General features: G+C 40.0%; 1 protein-coding gene across 1 annotated transcript; it reads left to right on the top strand.

The window, feature by feature from the left end:
• The first annotated feature begins 1,227 nt into the window (after positions 1-1,227).
• On the top strand, positions 1,228-16,355 carry LOC107537799 (survival motor neuron protein). Its single transcript, XM_016213914.2, has 10 exons — positions 1,228-1,350; positions 2,325-2,396; positions 4,997-5,116; positions 6,183-6,383; positions 6,525-6,677; positions 8,489-8,578; positions 9,557-9,667; positions 10,192-10,242; positions 13,843-13,868; positions 16,023-16,355. Exons 1-8 carry the CDS (start codon positions 1,273-1,275, stop codon positions 10,237-10,239), a joined length of 873 nt encoding a protein of 290 aa, XP_016069400.1. The 5' UTR covers positions 1,228-1,272; the 3' UTR covers positions 10,240-10,242; positions 13,843-13,868; positions 16,023-16,355.
• The last annotated feature ends 1,704 nt before the right edge of the window (positions 16,356-18,059 follow it).

Raw genomic sequence — 18,059 nt, 5'->3', positions numbered from 1 at the left:
AGATTTGTACACCTTACCATCTGTGTCATGGTTTTAACAGATATATCAATTATGTCAACTTCTTGAGGTAAATTCCTAATTGCCTTTGGTGATGAAGATCTATAAACATCAAAATTCAATTAAAAATTGAATTATTTTGATGATTGTCACAGTTTTTTTCATTAGATCAAACTGAATAAGAACATTTATTAAACTGCCTCCTATAGTTTCATCTGCTAAAGTACTTGCTTTATATAATAATCACATTTTGATATATGTTGTCTCTCCAAGTCATGAAAATGTCAATGAGATAAGAAGAATGACTACAAGTTGCTCAAATGCACTTCCCTATGAATTCCAGAAAGATTTAAAACTTACTACAGGCTTTTCCTTACAACTTTGCTTCTTAAAAACAAAACCTTTTACAAAGCACTCATTAGCTAATAATACACATTAGAAGTTCACAGATAGCCTGCTATTGGGACATGTGCCCAGGAAAATTGAGATTTTAAAATTTGACTCTAACATACTTTTTAAAATTAATTTTTAGAGACAGGAAGGGAGAGAGAAACATTGACTTGTCCCCCTTATTTATGCATCCATTGGTTGATTCTTGTACGTACCCTGATCCGGGATAGAACCCATAACCTTGGCATATCAGTACAACACTCTAACCAAATGAGCTACCCAGCCAGGGCTAAAACTCTTTAAAGCACTTAAAAATATATATTATTGGTTACCTCTGGACTGATTTTTATTGTATTGGTTTACCCATATTTTCTAAATCACCTGCAATGAACACTTTCAATCCTCACCTGAGGGTATGTTTATTGACTTTTAGGGGAGGAGAGGAGGGAAGAGAGAGAGGCACAGCTGTGAGAGAGAAACATCTATCGGATCGCCTCCCAGGGCGCCTGAGGGGGAGTCACCCCCAACCTACGTAGGTGCCCTCATCAGGAATCAAACCCACAACCTTTTGGTGTAGGGAGGAGGCGCCAACCAACTGAGCCACTGCAGCCACCACAATAAACACCATTTTTAAAGAAAATGTATTGTTCAAAACAAAAACACCCTGGTAGAACCACTCTACAAATAAACAAAAAAAGTGAAATCGAAGAATTGAAAGCACACACGGAAGAAAAACAAGTGAGGCGGAACCCACTCCGCGCAAGCGGGCGGAAGCCGCGGGGCCGCCCGGCCGCCGTACTCTTCCGCTCCCAGAGGCCCGGGCGGCGGAAGTGGTCGTTCCCGGAGGCACGCAGCCCACGCCGCGCATTTCGTCGTGCCCTCGCCATGGCGATGGGGGCAGGAGGTGGTGGCGGTGTCCCGGAGCAGGAGGACTCCGTACTGTTCCTGCGCGGCACCGGCCAGGTGAGGTCCAGCTGGCTCTACCTCCCCGGGGCCCAGTGCGGGCTGCTAGCGCCTGTCAGCTGGCCCCTGCGCCCCTTCCCCAGCCGCGGGGCGGGACCTGGCAGTCTGTTCGCTGCAGGACTGTGGTCCGCCTGTTTCTACGCCTTTTCCTATTTGGGAACCGCCGCAACTAGCTCCTTCCTCGCGCAGCTTGGGCGTTCTGATGGCTTTGAGCAGAGGCCCTACCCCAACTTAATCGTACTTTGGTTTGTCCATTCTGACGGGCGCGTGTATGGAGGCAGGCCAGGGCGAAGCTGGAAACCAGTTAGGAGTCTACTGAAATGATCCAGACTTGGATCAGGGTGTTAGCAAAGGAACAGAGTACAGTGGTGCCTCGGTTTCCCAACGTCTCTCTGGAGGAACATTTCGTGTTAGGAACGCTGTAAACCCGGAAGGAAATGCTTCGGTTTTCAAACCCGCCTCAGAAGTCGAACATGCCACACGGCTCTGCTGAGGGCAAGATCCGGAGGCCTAGCTGTCGGCCGCTGATCCCTTGGTTTCGGAACGTTTCAGAACTCGAAGGGTCTTCCAGAATGGATCACATTAAAAAACCGAGGTACTACTGTACTTGGATTCTAGACATACTTTGAAACCAGAGGCAACAGGTGTTGCATATGGACTCAGTAATGGAGATTTGAGAGAGGAAAGTAAAGTATGAAGAAGTGAGAGGGAAGAGTACAAGGGAATTATCTTAATGATTGACCATGAAATTTAAGCTGACTAAGAAAGGAAATGAGAGTAGTAGGACCGTGAGAGACAGTTTTAAAAGCGAGAGGATCAAAGTCTTGCTGTTCCCAGTGAAGTAGAATGAATGTCATGGTCAGACTACTAGAAGGAGTAGGTTGTAGATCCTAGGTGGTGGTGGCACTATCTAACACATTTTTTTGATGAAACACATTCAAACATAAATTGTTTTTGTTCTGTACCCTTCCCAGAGTGATGATTCTGACATTTGGGATGATACAGCACTGATAAAAGCTTACGATAAAGCTGTGGCTTCATTTAAGGTATGAAACGTTTACTTTTTTGCTTATGTCCTCATTCACTTGGGAAAAAATTGATAACATTTGCAGTACAGTGTTAAAGTACATATTATTTAGTTCTAATTTTGAAGATTAAAAGATAACATTGGTCAGTTAAATTAGACATTTTCCTTAAAGTAGTGGGTAGATAGTCTGTTCATGTGTCATGCCTTTAAGAGAGGCAATTTAACTAGAATTTTAAACACTTGTTGCTTTTAATGTGTTTTTATTGCATAAAACTATGGAAGTTATCTAATTCAGATTAGTGGAAGGACAGTGTGAATTATAATTTTTAAACATTTAACAAGTCTTTCTTGAAATAATGGTGGTGATAAATGGCAGTAGTGCATTAATTAACACTTGTGGAGTGTTTACAGTGTTCTAGGCACACTTTTAACTGCTTTACATATACTAAATTAACATAATCTTCCCAGATCCAATTACTTGGGTTTCAAGTCAGGTGTTCCTGATGGTAGGAATGTACAAGTCTTTTAGGGGGTGTAGTCTGTTTTTGTGGCCCACACAAGACATTTACACAGTTGTCCAACATCATCACTTTACCCACTGTCAGAGGTAGTTGGTCTTATTGAGCACCATGTGTGAGCCCTCAATAGTCCAGGCAGAGCATACGCTCATATAGAACACCAAGCATAGAATCCACTCCCTTCCTGTACCATAGGTAGAAAGATCAAACCTGTGTGTCATCCTTGAAGCTGAATTCTAAATTTGTCAATAGCATGCTTTCCAGTGTACTCTTAGACTAGAAGTACACTAACTCAGGGTTACCAAGACAGTTCAGTAAAGTTCAGATTAAAATGGGGCTCAGTGTGGGATGGGATAGGTAATATTGTAGGGGGAAGTAATCTGAATAGAGGAAAGGAACTGATTTGAGGAAAAAATAGTTTATTTTTAGTTGTGTTGAGTTTGAGATAAATGTGAAGATATGAAATTGATAATTGGAAATGTTGGATTGAGCTAAGGAGAAAAATCAAAGCTGGATAATAGCTTTGGAAGTCTGTTTGTATAGAAGTTATAACTGAAGTAATAGGAGTATATGATCATAATCAGGTAAAGAAGGATGGCCCAGTTTTGTTGGGAATTCCCAAGCTTAAGACGTGATCAGAGAAGAAATAAAAGCATTGGGATACCACCACCCCCACCGGCTGGCGTGGCTAACTGGTTGAGCATTGACCTTTGAACCAGGAGGTCACAGTTCTATTCTGGGTGGGGGCATATGACCAGGTTCAGGGTTTGATTCCCAGTAGGGGGCATGCAGGAGACAGCCAATCAGTAACTCTCTTCATTAATGTTTCTATTCTCTCTCCCTTTCCCTTTCTCTCTCTGAAATCAATAAAAACATATTAAAAAACAAAAGGCATTGGGACTCTACATTGCTGTCATCCAAACTCATGAATATCAAAAAGAAAGATGATCAACAGAGTCTAATGTTACAGAAAGATTGAGAGTGAGATTTGATTAAAGGGGTTTTTTGGTTTTTTTTTTAAACATATCTTTATTGATTTCAGAGAGAGGAAAGGAGGGGGAGAGAGAGAGATAGAAACATCAATGATGAGAGAGTCATTGATCGGCTGTCTAGCCCGCAACCCAGGCATGTGCCCTGACCGGGAATCGAACCCCGATCTCCTGAATTCTAGGTCAATGCTCAACCACTGAGCCAATCCTGGCCGGGCAAAGGGGTATTTTTTGTTCCCCCCTCACCCCAAAATAAAAACAGTTTATTTTGTTCATGAATTGTCTTTAAATATATCTTTATTGATTTCAGAAAGGAAAGGGGGGGGGGCAGAGAGAGAGACAGACAGACAGACAGACAGACAGACATTAGTGATGAGAGAGTCGTCGTTGATCAGCTGCCTCCTGCATTCCTCTTCAACTGGGGATTGAGCCCCACAGCCCAGGCGTGTGCCCTGACCGAGAATCGAACCTTGATCTCCTGGATCCTGGCTCGATGCTCAACCACTGAGCCACACCTCGCCAGGCAGTTTATGAATCTTTTTAATAAATTGTTTTGAGAGAGAGAGAGAAACATCATTCTGTTGCTCCACTTACTTATGCATTCATTGGTTGCTGCTTGTAAGTGCCCTGACTGGGAATCGAACCCACAGCCTTGGTGCATCTGGATAACACTAACGAACTGAGCTATCCGCCAGGGCTGTTCATAAATCTTAACAGTTAGATATCATCTCAGTCCACATGGCTTCACCTGGAGGGGCTCACTTGGGTGGAGGGTGGGGGGGTAGGGGGTGGGGGTCGCCGTGAGGAATCTACTTTCATGATGGTTCATTCACACAATTGGTGCTCACTTCTGCTAAGAGCTCAGCCAGGGCTGTGTGCTGGGGGCCTCTGTTCTTCTCCAAGCAAGCCTCTTCATGATAAGGAGTCTTTAGAGCTCATAATTAGAATTGATGCCTTGAGGGCAGTTTCTGTAGCATGTGGGATGGTGAAAGGAGGAAGTGGAGGCTCTCTGAGGTGGTGGGGCCTTGAGAGCAGCTTATAATGACTGAATTATATTGTGACTTTTTCTGAATCATCCTGTAACATGTACATTTCTATTCTTATTTTCATAGCATGCTCTAAAGAATGGTGACATTTCTGAAGCTTCAAATAAACCAAAAGGCACACCTAAAAGAAAACCTGCTAAGAAGAATAAAAGCCAAAAAAAGAATACCACCACTCTCCTGAAGCAGGTTATTTTAAGACACTGGGATTTAACTTCAAAGATTTCTTTCATATTGTTCTTATTAAATAGTGTAAAGTATATTTAAGGAATTAGATGGGACTAATTAACACTAAATTCAGGACGATGTTCACTTTATGTGGGAGGGAGAGGGAGAAAGGCAGTGCTATTTTGGGAGGAGGACCTGAGGGGCTTAAACTGAATTGGCCATGTTTTTGTTTTTTTATCTTTACCCACGGATATTTTTTCCATTGCTTTTCAGAGAGAGTGTGGAAGGGGGGAAGAGAAGGAGGGAGGGAAGGAGGAAAAGAGAGAGAGAGAGAAAAACATCAATGTGAGTCAGAAAGACACATAGATTGGTTGCCTCCTGCACGTGCCTGGACTGGGACGGAGAGACCTGCAACCCAGGTACATGTCCTTGACCGGGAGTCAAACCTGCGACCCTTTCATCCGAGGTCCAATGCTCTAACCAGTGAGCTAAACCGGCCAGGGTGACAGTGTTTTACTTTTTAAACTCTGGGGCGGGTATCCTTTTTTTTTCTTCAAAAACCCTAAAACTATTAATACCCGGGAACCTAAAATTCTGCATAGAGTCCTTCCTGCTATTTAAAACAGTAGACCTGGAAGCTAAATATTAGAGGTGTCAGTCACTTTAGTTCCATCATTAACAAGGGGGAAGAGACTAACCTCTGTTAAACATTGCTGTATGCCAGGCCGGAGGTGCAGGGCACGCCACACTCCCTCCTCTGCTCTTCACAACGAATAAACGGGAGGCGGGTTTTATTATGTTCACTTAGCAGATGAGGAAAATGAGACTCAGATTAAAAACTTGCCATGGTTATAAAAATGGCAGAATTTATGTTATATGACAGGATTACATTATATTTATATTGGAATTCACATTTATGTGTTTGGGGCTCCAAGTCTTTTTTCACTGTTTCTTTCTGCCTTCCAGATTATTTAACTGAAGGCTATGCCTTCCATCCCCCACCCTACCCCACCCAAGCAAGACAATAGTTTACCTTCTTTAAAAGAAGTATGTTCATGTGCATGTGTATCTTTTTTTGTTTTTGTAGTGGAAAGTTGGTGACAAATGTTCTGCCATTTGGTCAGAAGACGGCTGCATTTACCCAGCTACCATTGCTTCAATTGATTTTAAGAGAGAAACCTGTGTTGTGCTTTACACTGGGTATGGAAATAGAGAGGAGCAAAATCTGTGTGATCTACTTTCCCCAACATCTGAAGTAGCTAATAATATAGAACAGAATACTCAGGAGGTAAGGATACAAAAAATAGAATTCTTGGGAGCAGAGACTAGATGAGAAGCTACATGCTATCACTAGTTGCTGTTAAAGGTGTTAAATTTTCCTTAATGGCACCTATATAACAACAATACGTATATTTTTTTCTTTTTAAAGAATGAAAATGAAAGTCAAATTTCAACAGATGAAAGTGAGAACTCCTCCAGGTCTCCTGGAAATAAACCAAATAACATCAAGTCAAGAACTCCATGGAACTATTTTCTCCCTCCACCACCCCCTATGCCAAGATCAGGACTAGGACCAGGAAAGGTAATTTTTACACACAAAAGATTTCCCAGGGAATATTGAAACATTCAACAAATATTCAAATGTTCCATTTAGAGAATTGTAAATTTGCCCATGAAACTTTTGTCCCTTTCTGTAGGTGTTATAAATACACACTTGAGAATTCTTTTTTTTTTTTTAAATATACCTTTATTGATTTCAAAGAGAGGGAAGGAGAGGGAAAGAGAGAGAGAGAAACATCAATGATGAGAGAGTCATTGATCAGCTGCCTCCTGCACGCCCCCGACCAGGGATCGATCCCACAACCCGGGCGTGTGCCCTGACCTGGAATGGAACCCCAATTGCCTTGATCCTAGGTCGACGCTCAACCAATGAGCCACGCCCGGCTGGGCCACACTTGAGAATTCTTCAGAAAGGAAATATGATAGTAATGTAGAATAGTTTATAATGAAAAGCTTTTCCAACTTTTTAAGTGGAATATTAGGTATTAGACTAAATAATGTAGTGAACTTAAGTTAGAAAGTATGATTTATCAGCTAACTATCCTGATAGTTTCCCAAGTCACTGCGTAAGATATGTGAAAATCAGAAAAGAATACAGTATTTACATCTAATATAGGTATAATCCTAAGGAGCTCCCAGATTATTATAGAGTACATGTAAATATTGTTTTCCTTTATGCTGCTTTTGGTTATAAGTAACAAATCAACTTTAAAAAGGTATCGTGGAACCCAAGTAGGTATTTCCCTGTCTGGTTGTTTTGTATAAAATAGTGATTTCCCTGGAGGTTATGCTATTGAAGAAATAATTTTTTTTTAATAAAAATATCAAGCATCTCTTATTAAAACATTTTCTGAAAGATCTTTTTTTTTTTTTTTTTAATATATCTTTATTGATTTCAGAGAGAAGAAGGGAGAGGGGGAGAGAGATATAGAAACATCAATGATCAGCCTGGCCGGGCGTGACTCAGCAGTTGAGCATGGACCTAAGGATCCAGGAGATCGTGGCTCAATTTCCGGTCAGGGCACATGCCCGGGTTATGGGCTTGATCCCCAGTCAGGGGCGTGCAGGAGGCAGCTGATCAATGACAACGCTCATCATTGATGTTTCTCTCTCTTCCTTCCTCTCTCTAAAATCAATAAAGGTATATAAAAAAAAACAAAAACATCAGTGATGAGAGAGTCATTAATCAGCTGCCTCCTGCATGGCCCCTGCTGGGGACCGAGCCTGCAACCCCAGCATGTGCCCTGACTAGGAATCGAACCTCGATCTTCTGGATCATAGGTCGATGCTCAACTGCTGAGCCACACCAGCTGAGCTGCAAGATATTTCTTGAGGTTTACATCATATTACAGTTTCTAGAATGATCAAGCCTCTTAATTTATGTGTGTGTCTCTATGTGTGCATGTATATATCGAGCTTCTTTGGTCTTAGAGCTGATTTTTCTTGCTAAGTGAGAGGTTTACTAATTTTTACAACATATGCTCTAAATTAGCATATGTAACGACTAAAAAGGATGTCAATAAAAAAGATTATACAATCCAGGTAATGAAATTGAGGGCAATATAGTGTTTTATGAATAAAATATCTTGCTAAATACACTATCTCTTGATTTATTAGGTAATCAAAATTTTTTCTTACTTTGATTTTACTCCCTGAATGTGTATAGGAAGGAAATGAGAAAAATCTAGATTTATGAGAGTGTTTCACATCAGCATTTGGTACATGCAATTCTATTTCATCTTTTTGATTATTTAAATTCTTTTTTGGCATTAAATTTTTTTTTCCTCTTTTCATATTGAAATTAGTAATCTTCCTTTGAAATACTTTTTGCAGCCAGGTCTAAAATTTAATGGTCCACCACCACCACCGCCGCCACCACCCTTCCTATCATGCTGGCTGCCTCCATTTCCTTCTGGACCACCAGTAAGTACGAACAATTCAGAATAAACTTTGCTTTCATACGTAGGTTCTAATGGGTAAAAACTTGAACTAAACCTTGGGGGTTTTGTTTTGTTTTTATCCTCACCCAAGGATATGTTTACTGGTTTTTAGAGAGAGACACACACAGAAACATTAATGTGAGAAACATCGATCGGTTGTCTCCCGTATGCTCTCTGACCGGGGATCAAACCCACAACCTAGGTGGTATGTGCCCTGACCAGGAATTAAACCCGCAGCCTTTTGGTGTATGGAACGATGCTCCAACAAACAGAGCCACGTAGCAAAGACGGGTTTTTATTTTTAATGCCAGGCTCATTCCTCTTATTGCCCCAGCTCTTAGCCGTATACGGCCTGCTTCCTTCCTGGCAGAAATTGTATCTTGCCCTATAGGAACGTGGTTCCTATTTGGAAGGGTTTAATTATGCCGTACATAAGGATTTATGTTCTGCTTTTCCAGGTGTGCTTGGATGTTAGCTTGTGATCATGTAAACTATCCGGACATCTAATGGTAGAGTTTCAGATAGCAATAGCCCAGATACAAAGACACTTTTTGGCCAACTGTGTGTGTTGGGGTTGGGGCAGTGCAGATGTTCACCCAAGACCTTTATTTGAAATGCTGTTAGGGTGTTTTATTAAGGAAAACCATCAAAGTGTTTATGCTTGGTCTTTCGCCCACAGCTTCATAATGGAACAGAAAAGCAGTTCAAATCAAAGCAAAATGTGTAAACATGTTATGCAATCTATTGTCTTTTGATTGTTGTGCAGTTTAATTTTGTTGGTCTTTTGTTGTTGTTACTGGTAGGCTTTCTTCAAATGTCAGATCTTAAAAAGAAATTTTAAATAGATAACATGGATTTAGGGTAAAATACAGTTAACACTCAGCATTGTTTCCATAAAATGGATCTCCAGACTTCACATTTTTGTTTACTGACTTTAAAGTATATTTTTCTTCATTACCAGGTAATTCCACCACCACCTCCCATATGTCCAGATTCCCTTGATGATGCTGATGCTTTGGGAAGTATGTTAATCTCTTGGTACATGAGTGGCTATCACACTGGTTACTATATGGTAAGTGATCACTCACCATCTTTTCCCAACATTTTGTGGTTATGTGACTTTGTTGTGTTTGTGACTAAAAAACTGATTTGTTACATTAGCCAGATCCTAAGGGTTTAAAACTACCTTAAAAGTTTAAAAAATACAACTATTTGTCTAAGGCTTAAATTACTCTTCTGTTATCTCCACTAAGTGTAATTGTAGTGCAATTAAAAATATTTCAATCTCTTTAATCTTTCTGGGTTTTGTTTTTTGTTTTTCTGTGGGGATTTTTTTGTTTTTTGTTTTTGGTTAGTCCTCGCCCAAGGATATTTTTTCCATTGATTTTTTTTTTTTTTTTCTGATGCAGGGGCGAACACTCTAACCACCAAGCCACACTGGCCAGGGCTAGAATCACTTTTAAAGCACATTAGTAGGCTATAAACTTGTTTTCCAATAATACTTGTTAAATAGAATTAGTAAAATGTCTGATGTGAAACAAAATGTTTTTTAATATCTGTATACTATTCATTTAAATTTCTTTATTTTCCTTACAGGGTTTCAAACAAAATCAAAAAGAAGGAAAGTGCTCACATTTTAATTAAGGAGTAAGTATGCCATTATTATAGAAGTGAATCTTTTGTATACATTTTATAGTTTTTGGAAAACATATTTTAAAAAATGAAATGTTAAAAAGTAGAAAAGTTAATGTAAAACTATATTAAAGACATTTTGCCCTGGCTGGTGTGGCTTAATGGTTAGAGCATTGGTCCTTGCACCAAAGGGTCATAGGTTCGATTCCCCATCAAGGGTATGTTCCTGGATTGCAGGTTCAATCCCCAGCCCCAGATGCTGGAGGCAACCAATTGATGTGTCTCTCTTACATCAGTATTTCTCTCTTTCTCTCTCCCTCTTTCTCCTTTCCACTCTCTCTAAAAATCAATGGGAAATATGTCCTCAAGTGAGGACTAACAATAAGTAATAGTTAAAAAAAGACATTTTGATACCAAAACTATTTGATAAAAGGTTTATCTACATCCCCTGTAGAATGCTCATGATATCAAAGTATCTGTCATCTCACCAAGTACATGTTTGTTGGTGGTATGGAAAGAAAAACATCCTTTTCAATAAAGAGATCCTTAGAATGAGTGATGAAACTGCATCACTGGGGTCAGAAAGCTGGATGTGCCTTTTGACTTGTGAGGCAGTATGAAATGCACTGTGAACTATCAAGTGTTCTGGTCAAAAAAGTGTAACTGGAATTTAATCAGGCCTTTGAGATCTTTCCATTTACCGAAAGTACTGGGGATCGAGCAACAAGTTAAATGACAACGCAAAGAAATGATCAGACAGCTCTTCAGTGTGGAATGCTGTTAAAGATAACAGTCCTCGTTTCTTCAAAAAGTCAGCATCATGAAAGAAAAAACGGTGTGGAGCGGGTAACTATTCTAGTTTAAAAGTGACTTAAAAGACAACAGCCAAATACAATGTGGATCCTCAATTGGACCCTGGTTTGAAATGACTTGGGTATTGAGGAAATTTGAATATAGACTGGATTTTAAATGATATAAGATAATTATGGCTAATTTTATGAGCTATGATAAGGGTATTGTAGTTTATAGAAGAATGTTTTTAAATTTGCATACTAAAGTATTTAGAAGTGAAGTGTTACAATGTCTCAATATATTTTTAAATGGTTTATCAAAACGTCTGTGTGCATGAAGCATATATAGGCTATTGAATTTAAGTGGTGTGTTCATGGATGTTCATTGTACTGTTTTTTCTATTTTCTGTATGTTTAAAAAGTACATGATAAAAATGTTCAATATTTTTAAACTAAATTAGTAAAAGCTATGTGTCTATCATTGTATTTTTTTCACATATTTACACTTTTGATCCATATTTATCTATATTTTGATATGGATGCCATCGTTGTGTGTGTGTGTCCACTTAACATCACATTTAAAGATTATTAATTTTAGAGAGAGAGAAACATTGATTTGTTGTTCCATTTATGCATTCATTGGTTGATTCTTCTATGTGCCCTTCTGGGGATTGAACCCACAACCTTGGTGCATTGGGATGACACCAACCAACTGAGCTACCTGGTCAGGGCCAACATCACATTTTTAATACTTTTACATATTCTCTGTCAGATTGTCAATATGTTATGCCACTATTCCTTTAGTTTAGTTTTTGGCATTCTGGATAATGTTACAGTAAATATGTCCTTATAGGTAGTGATTTGATTCTGTTCTGTCATAGCCTTAAGGAAAACTTCTGTGTTGGGACTATTTGATAAAAGATTGTGGATATTATGATTTTTGGTAGATGTTTCTGTGTTGCCTTGAAAAGCAAATTTTGAAAAACATATTTCTTTTTTGATTTTCAAAATGGGAGATGCACTTCTGGGAGGGGTATTTTTTAAATTACCTAAATCATATTTGAAAGTATAATTACTTAGGGGGCAAACTTGGAGGGAAATGGGGCATATCTATAATGTAAAATATAATTTTAAAAGAGCATAACTATATTTCACTCTTTGATTAAAGTCATTTTCATTCAATTGAAGTTCTTCAGTTAATAGTAATACAAGAATACACTCTGTTTTGGGTACTTACAACTATTCCCACTATTTTTATTTTATTATTTTTTAATCCTCGCCTGGATACTTTTTCCATTACTTTTCAGAGAGTGGAAGGGAGAGAGAGACATTGATGTGAGAGAGGCACGTCCGTTTGTTGTCTCCCGAACTCGCCCTGACCCTGACAGGCCAGGGATCGAGCCTGCAACCGAGGTGCGTGCCCTTGCCCAGAATCAAACCCGGGACCCTTCCGTCCGTGGGCCAATGCTCTAACCACTGAGCAAAATCAGCTAGGGCTATTCCCACTGTTTTTAAATATTTTATCATTTTCCTCATGAATACTTGGTAGGATGACAATTCATTTTATCACCTTTCCCATTTGGAACAATTTTCAGTTTTTTGAAAGATTAGTCTATTGCAGCAGTTTTCACCCCTTTCATCTCATGGCACAATTAAACTACTAAAATTCTGAGGGACACCAAAACACATTTTTTGCCAATCTAACAAAAAAAAAGCCATAATTTTGATTCATTCACACCAGATGGCTATTATGTTGGCTGTTGTCATTTTTTTACTTGACAATGTAAGGGAAAAGAGGTCAGTGGCCCTGACTAAATAGGTATTGAATGTTTTAAAAAATTCTTGCAGCGCTGAGCTGGTGTGGCCCAATGGTTGAGCATCAACCTAGGAACCAAGAGATCATGGTTTGATTCCTGGTCAGGGCACATGTCTGTGTTGTGGGCTCGATGGGGGCATGCAGGAGGCAGCCGATCAATGATGTTTCTCTCTCATTGATGTTTCTATGTCTCTATCTCCCTTCTCTAAAAAATCAATAAAAACATATTTAAACAAAATTCTTGCAGCATACTGGTTGAAAATCACGGGTCTCTTGTATTATGATGGTTAAAACAAAATACTAAACATTACACTAAACCTCCCAAGTATGTAAGATTAATATGTCACATTTGGGGTTATGATACATATTTCTATATGGCAATAATCTATTTCCAGTTTTTTAACAGTTACATACAATTATTTTTGTGTGTTGATTAATTTTATTTATATCTTGGGCTTCAAATTCTAAATAGTTCTGTAGATCATCATATGTCATACTGCTTTCCCAAAAGAATAAACTAGTTAGTAATGCCCTCATTCTTTTTTTTTCCCACTCTCATCTAATTGTTAGAGTATCTACTTGTTATAGTTTAAGAATTCTTCTTTATTGTTACTTTTTTATAAAATAAAGGTCTTAAAATTTAAACTAATACTCAGTTATTCTTGTAATTCTTTGTTTTTTAAAACTACATTTTTGCTTGTTATTTATAGCAGTCTAACAGGAAAATATGTTTAAATGAAAATACACAGAACTGTGTATTATGCTACCTGCTATATATAAAAATATATATTTACATACGTGTATATATGCATTGTCATCTCAGTGATATTCAGTTTACCCCTGAAGAGGGGCTAGAAGACAAGCATGTGAGGGAGACTTCACAGTATACCCTTTTGTATTTTTTCTATTTCTGTGCTGTGTACATTTGACAATAAAAAATATGTAATTACATCTGATAAGATGTATCAATCATTATTCTTTTAAACTTCTAATTTTTTGTTTTTATAGGTTATTCATACAGTAGTCTTTAACAGGTAAGTGCTTTTTCCTCATTATTTCCTGTTTATACTGAGATATATATGTACTGTATATCAGTATATAAAACTGTCTTGTTTTAAGCAGCTGCAGAATACTCTTATGTATAGATGTATGTCATATTTAAATGAGCTCTTATGGATGGAAGTTTAGGCTGTTTGCAGTCATTTGCTATTAAAACTACAGTCAGTATTATTTTATATAATTCTTTTTGTAAGTGTATGAATACATATCTAGGATTATCTAAGTAAATAGAATTACAATCTAGAATCCCAGTCTAGAATTAGAACTGCTAGATTGAAGAGGATACGCATTTATAATTTCAGTAGATTTTTGTTAAATTGCTCTCAGTAGAGATTGTATTCATTTATATTCCCACCAACATTGAGAGCTCCTGTTTCCCACAGTTGAGCCAATAATTTATCAAACCTTTGGGTCTTTGTCAATCTAATGAACATGATTATCTCATTGTATTTATAATTATTTTATTGTGAAGTTCAGCACCTTTTCATGTGTAAGAGCTATGTGTCTTGTCTTTTCTGAAAACTTTATGAACATCACCTTTGCCCACTTTTCAACTTGGATACATTTTTCCTTTTGATTGGCAAGAATTCTTTGTATGTTATAGTAACCACCCCTTTGAGATATGCACTGTAGATAGGTTTTTCTAGTTTATCATTTCATTTGACCTTGTTTATAGTGATAGCAGTTGTCGCTTTGACAGAAATGTTTGCTTTTTATCTAATCCTACTACTTTGTTTTCATATAGTCAGATTCATTCCTTTTTTATGGCTTTTGGATTTTTTCCTAATGTTTCTATAGTTTTACTTTTTTTTCTTGTATATATATGGTTATTTCCCCATTATCATTTTAGATATTTGTGTTTACTCTCTTTTAAATTTTTGCTTATAAAATTTTATGTGCTGTGCCCAGCCAGCATGGCTCAGAGGTTGAGCATCGACCTAGGATCCAGGAGATCACGGTTCCACTCCCGGTCAGGGCATGTGGCTGGGTTGCGGGCTTAATGCCCAGTGGGGGCGTGCAGGAGGCAGCCGATCAAAGACTCTCTCATCAGTGATGTCTCTCTCTTCCTCTCCCTCTCCCTGAAATCAATAAAAAATATATTAAAAAAATAAATTTTATCTACTGTAGATCCTTTTCACTCATAGATTCTGTATTTGCAAATTTGCCTACTTGCTAAAATTTATCTGTAACCCCAGGATCAGTATTTGTGGCGCAGAAAGGTGAAAATTTTGAGTCGCCTGACAGATGTTCCCAGTTGAGGTTGAGCAGCACTGTTCTTGTTTCAGTTCTCATACTATGAACAAGTGTCCTTTTCACAGTCTTAGTGCTACATTTTTGTGCCTTCTGATTTCGCTCCCTAAAATGGCCTTTAAGCATTATGCTGAAGTGCTATCTCGTGTTCCCAAGTGCAAGAAAGTTGTGATGTGCCTTCCAGAGAAAATACATGTGTTAGATAAACTTCATTCAGGCATGAGTCACAGTACTGTTGGCTGTGAGCTCAGTATTAGTGAATCAATATAGGTTAAATAACGTGTTTCAACAGAAACACACATAAAACAAGGTTATGTGTCTATCAGTTGATAAAACTGTGATCAGAGGCCTGTGGAAACTTAGCCCTGTGTTTCTTCTAGGAGCGATGGCTTAGTGTTTATAAGTTCAATGGTTGTGTTGACTTTAGAACATAACCACTGTGAATCATGAGCATCAACTGCATTTCCTTTGACTTAGTTACAAACAGTATACAGAAGCATGAGATTGTGAAAATGACTTCGCTAGCAATTTTAGTGAGACTTCACATACCGCAAACCCAAATTGTTTTTAGCACATGGCTTTGATCATTGTTTTGTAATATGAGAAATCAAATACCAGTGCTCCTTAAATCTTTAAAAAATATTCTTGCTCAGTTCTTCCAAATGAATTTCCCAATTAATTTGTCTATTTAATTTAACTATTCCATAAAGGTAGAAACTAGGATTACATTAAGTATATTAGCAGATTTTTATTCTGGTTTTATTTACCTTGATGAGTGTATTGCTTTCCATTTTTTCTCTCCTTTACGATTTTTATAAGAAAACAGGTTTTTAAGTTTCATAATTATATCTAGACTTTTTTTTTTCTTTCAAATTAAGGTGCAGCTCTCTCCCAAGGAGAAGGGTATTTTGATATGCCCTGGTCGAAGAGAACAGTTTTCATCATTTTCTTCATGAGCACTTGGTTGAGTGGCACAATCATCTACATTTGCCCTTGTCATATCTGACTCGTACTTAAGTAATCGGCCAGGTATTTCTAGGGAATAACCAGTTTGAATAACTGAACAATGGAAATGTGAGTAATTAAAAGAAACTAAAGGTCACATACAGTGCAGAAAAGTCAATCTGTCAACTCATTTGTATATTGTAACTTTCTTAGTATGTTAAGCTTTTTACTAATGCCTTTAAAAATAAATGGTAAATATTTTTTAATCTTGACTATCTGAATATTTTTCTTTGGAATACATATGGTAAGATAGAGTTTGTAGACAGAAAATTGCTCAGGGAAAAGGAGTTAGATTGTAAATATACAACCAATTATAAAACTGTTGCTGATAATCCATGGTTAAGAAGCAAGGCCTAACTGAAGCTGAGTATCACAAGAACTGGACCGGCCAGTCAGGAAGCAAGGCTGTATTGTTTCTTTAAAGTCATATTGTCGGAGAGAAACAAGATGGCAGCATAGGCAGCACCTGCACCCGCCGCCTCCCGCAGCCCCATCAAAGTTACAACTAAAACAGAACCACCGTCACTCGGAGCCTCCTGAGATCTGGCTGCACAGAAGCCCCACAGCCAGGGGACTGAAGGAGCATCGACACCGGGAGGAGGGGCGGAGACGCGGGTGGGTCGGGGCTGAACCGCAGAGACGTGGCCTCGGGGCCACATCTGTGGCCGCGGGGCCCACATCCGGTGCAGCGGTTTAAACCTGGGAGGGGATCTCGGCCGTGGAGGTTTCCCCGAGGAGTGAGGGGTCCCAGCCCCACAGCAGGCCCCCAGCCCAGGGCCCCAGGGCCGGGAAGAGACGTCCCCACAACTCCGGGCTGTGAAACCAGCGGGGACTGTCCCTGAGGGTCGCGGAGGCTGCGGGAGCCCCAGCAGCTCCTCTAAAGGGCCCGGCACGGACTCACTCGGACGCTCCCTCTGAGCCCAGCGCCGGGCAGCAGCCTGAAAGGACCCGGGACACTCGGGGAGGAACTAACCTGCCTGGAATCCGGGCGAGAGGCGGAGGGCGGCTTCCTCAGGCAGAAGGGCTGGCGGAGGCCATGGCTCCTGTGGCGAGTCCTCCCCGCACACAGCCGGCAGGCAGGCGCCATGTTTGAATCGCCAGCACCTGACTCCCACCTTTGGCCCCGCCCCGTGATTCCCGGAGGCCCCGCCCCTCCCCACCTGCAGCTCATCCGGGCCATTTCCAGGGGCTTTTCTGTGCAAGTGGCCTCTCGAGCCTCATGCTTAGGACTTTCCTAAAACCTCTCAAACAAGCAGCAGCGGACCCCATACGGCTTGATAAGCAGCCCCAGGCCTGGCACTAGCGGCAGCTGCACTGGCTCATAGCTTGGCCCCTCCTGACACCTCTAAGCCCAGCACAAGTAGCAGCCAACTACTGTTTGCTGTGTCGGTCATGCTGGGTGGCCCTGGGCAAGGCACTGGCACAGGTTGACTGTGCACTTCCCAAGAGGCCCCAGAGACAGTGCACCTGGTGGTCAGACTCGACCACGCTGGATTACAACCCTTCCACAGCCATGAGTGACACTCAAGGGGCCCACTTGGCAAACACCAAAGCTCCACTGAAGTAAGCCCTGCTCCATAGGGGTGTCTCTAGCACAGCAGCTCTCTGGCTGTAGTTGCAACTGGTCCTCACAGCTGATTGGCCTGGGGGTCAATTCCTCCCAGTGATGCCAACAGCAACCAAGGCTCAACTACAATAGGACAGTGCACACAGCCCACACAGGGGAGCACCTGGAAGGCCCAGCCTAGTTGACTGGGGAAGCTGAGCCACTGGACCCTACAGGACACCTACTACACAAAGCCACTCTACAAATTCCAGAAGAAATAGCAGCTCTACCTAATACATAGAAACAAACACCTGGAAGCAGCCAAAAATGTGGAGGCAAAGAAACATGTGACAAAGGAAAGAAT

This window comes from Miniopterus natalensis, chromosome 3, assembly GCF_054644295.1.
Source record: "Miniopterus natalensis isolate mMinNat1 chromosome 3, mMinNat1.hap1, whole genome shotgun sequence".
Classification (NCBI taxonomy): Eukaryota; Metazoa; Chordata; class Mammalia; order Chiroptera; family Miniopteridae; genus Miniopterus; species Miniopterus natalensis.
Note: the sequence above shows the minus strand (reverse complement) of the source record. Positions and strands in the feature narration are given on the sequence as shown.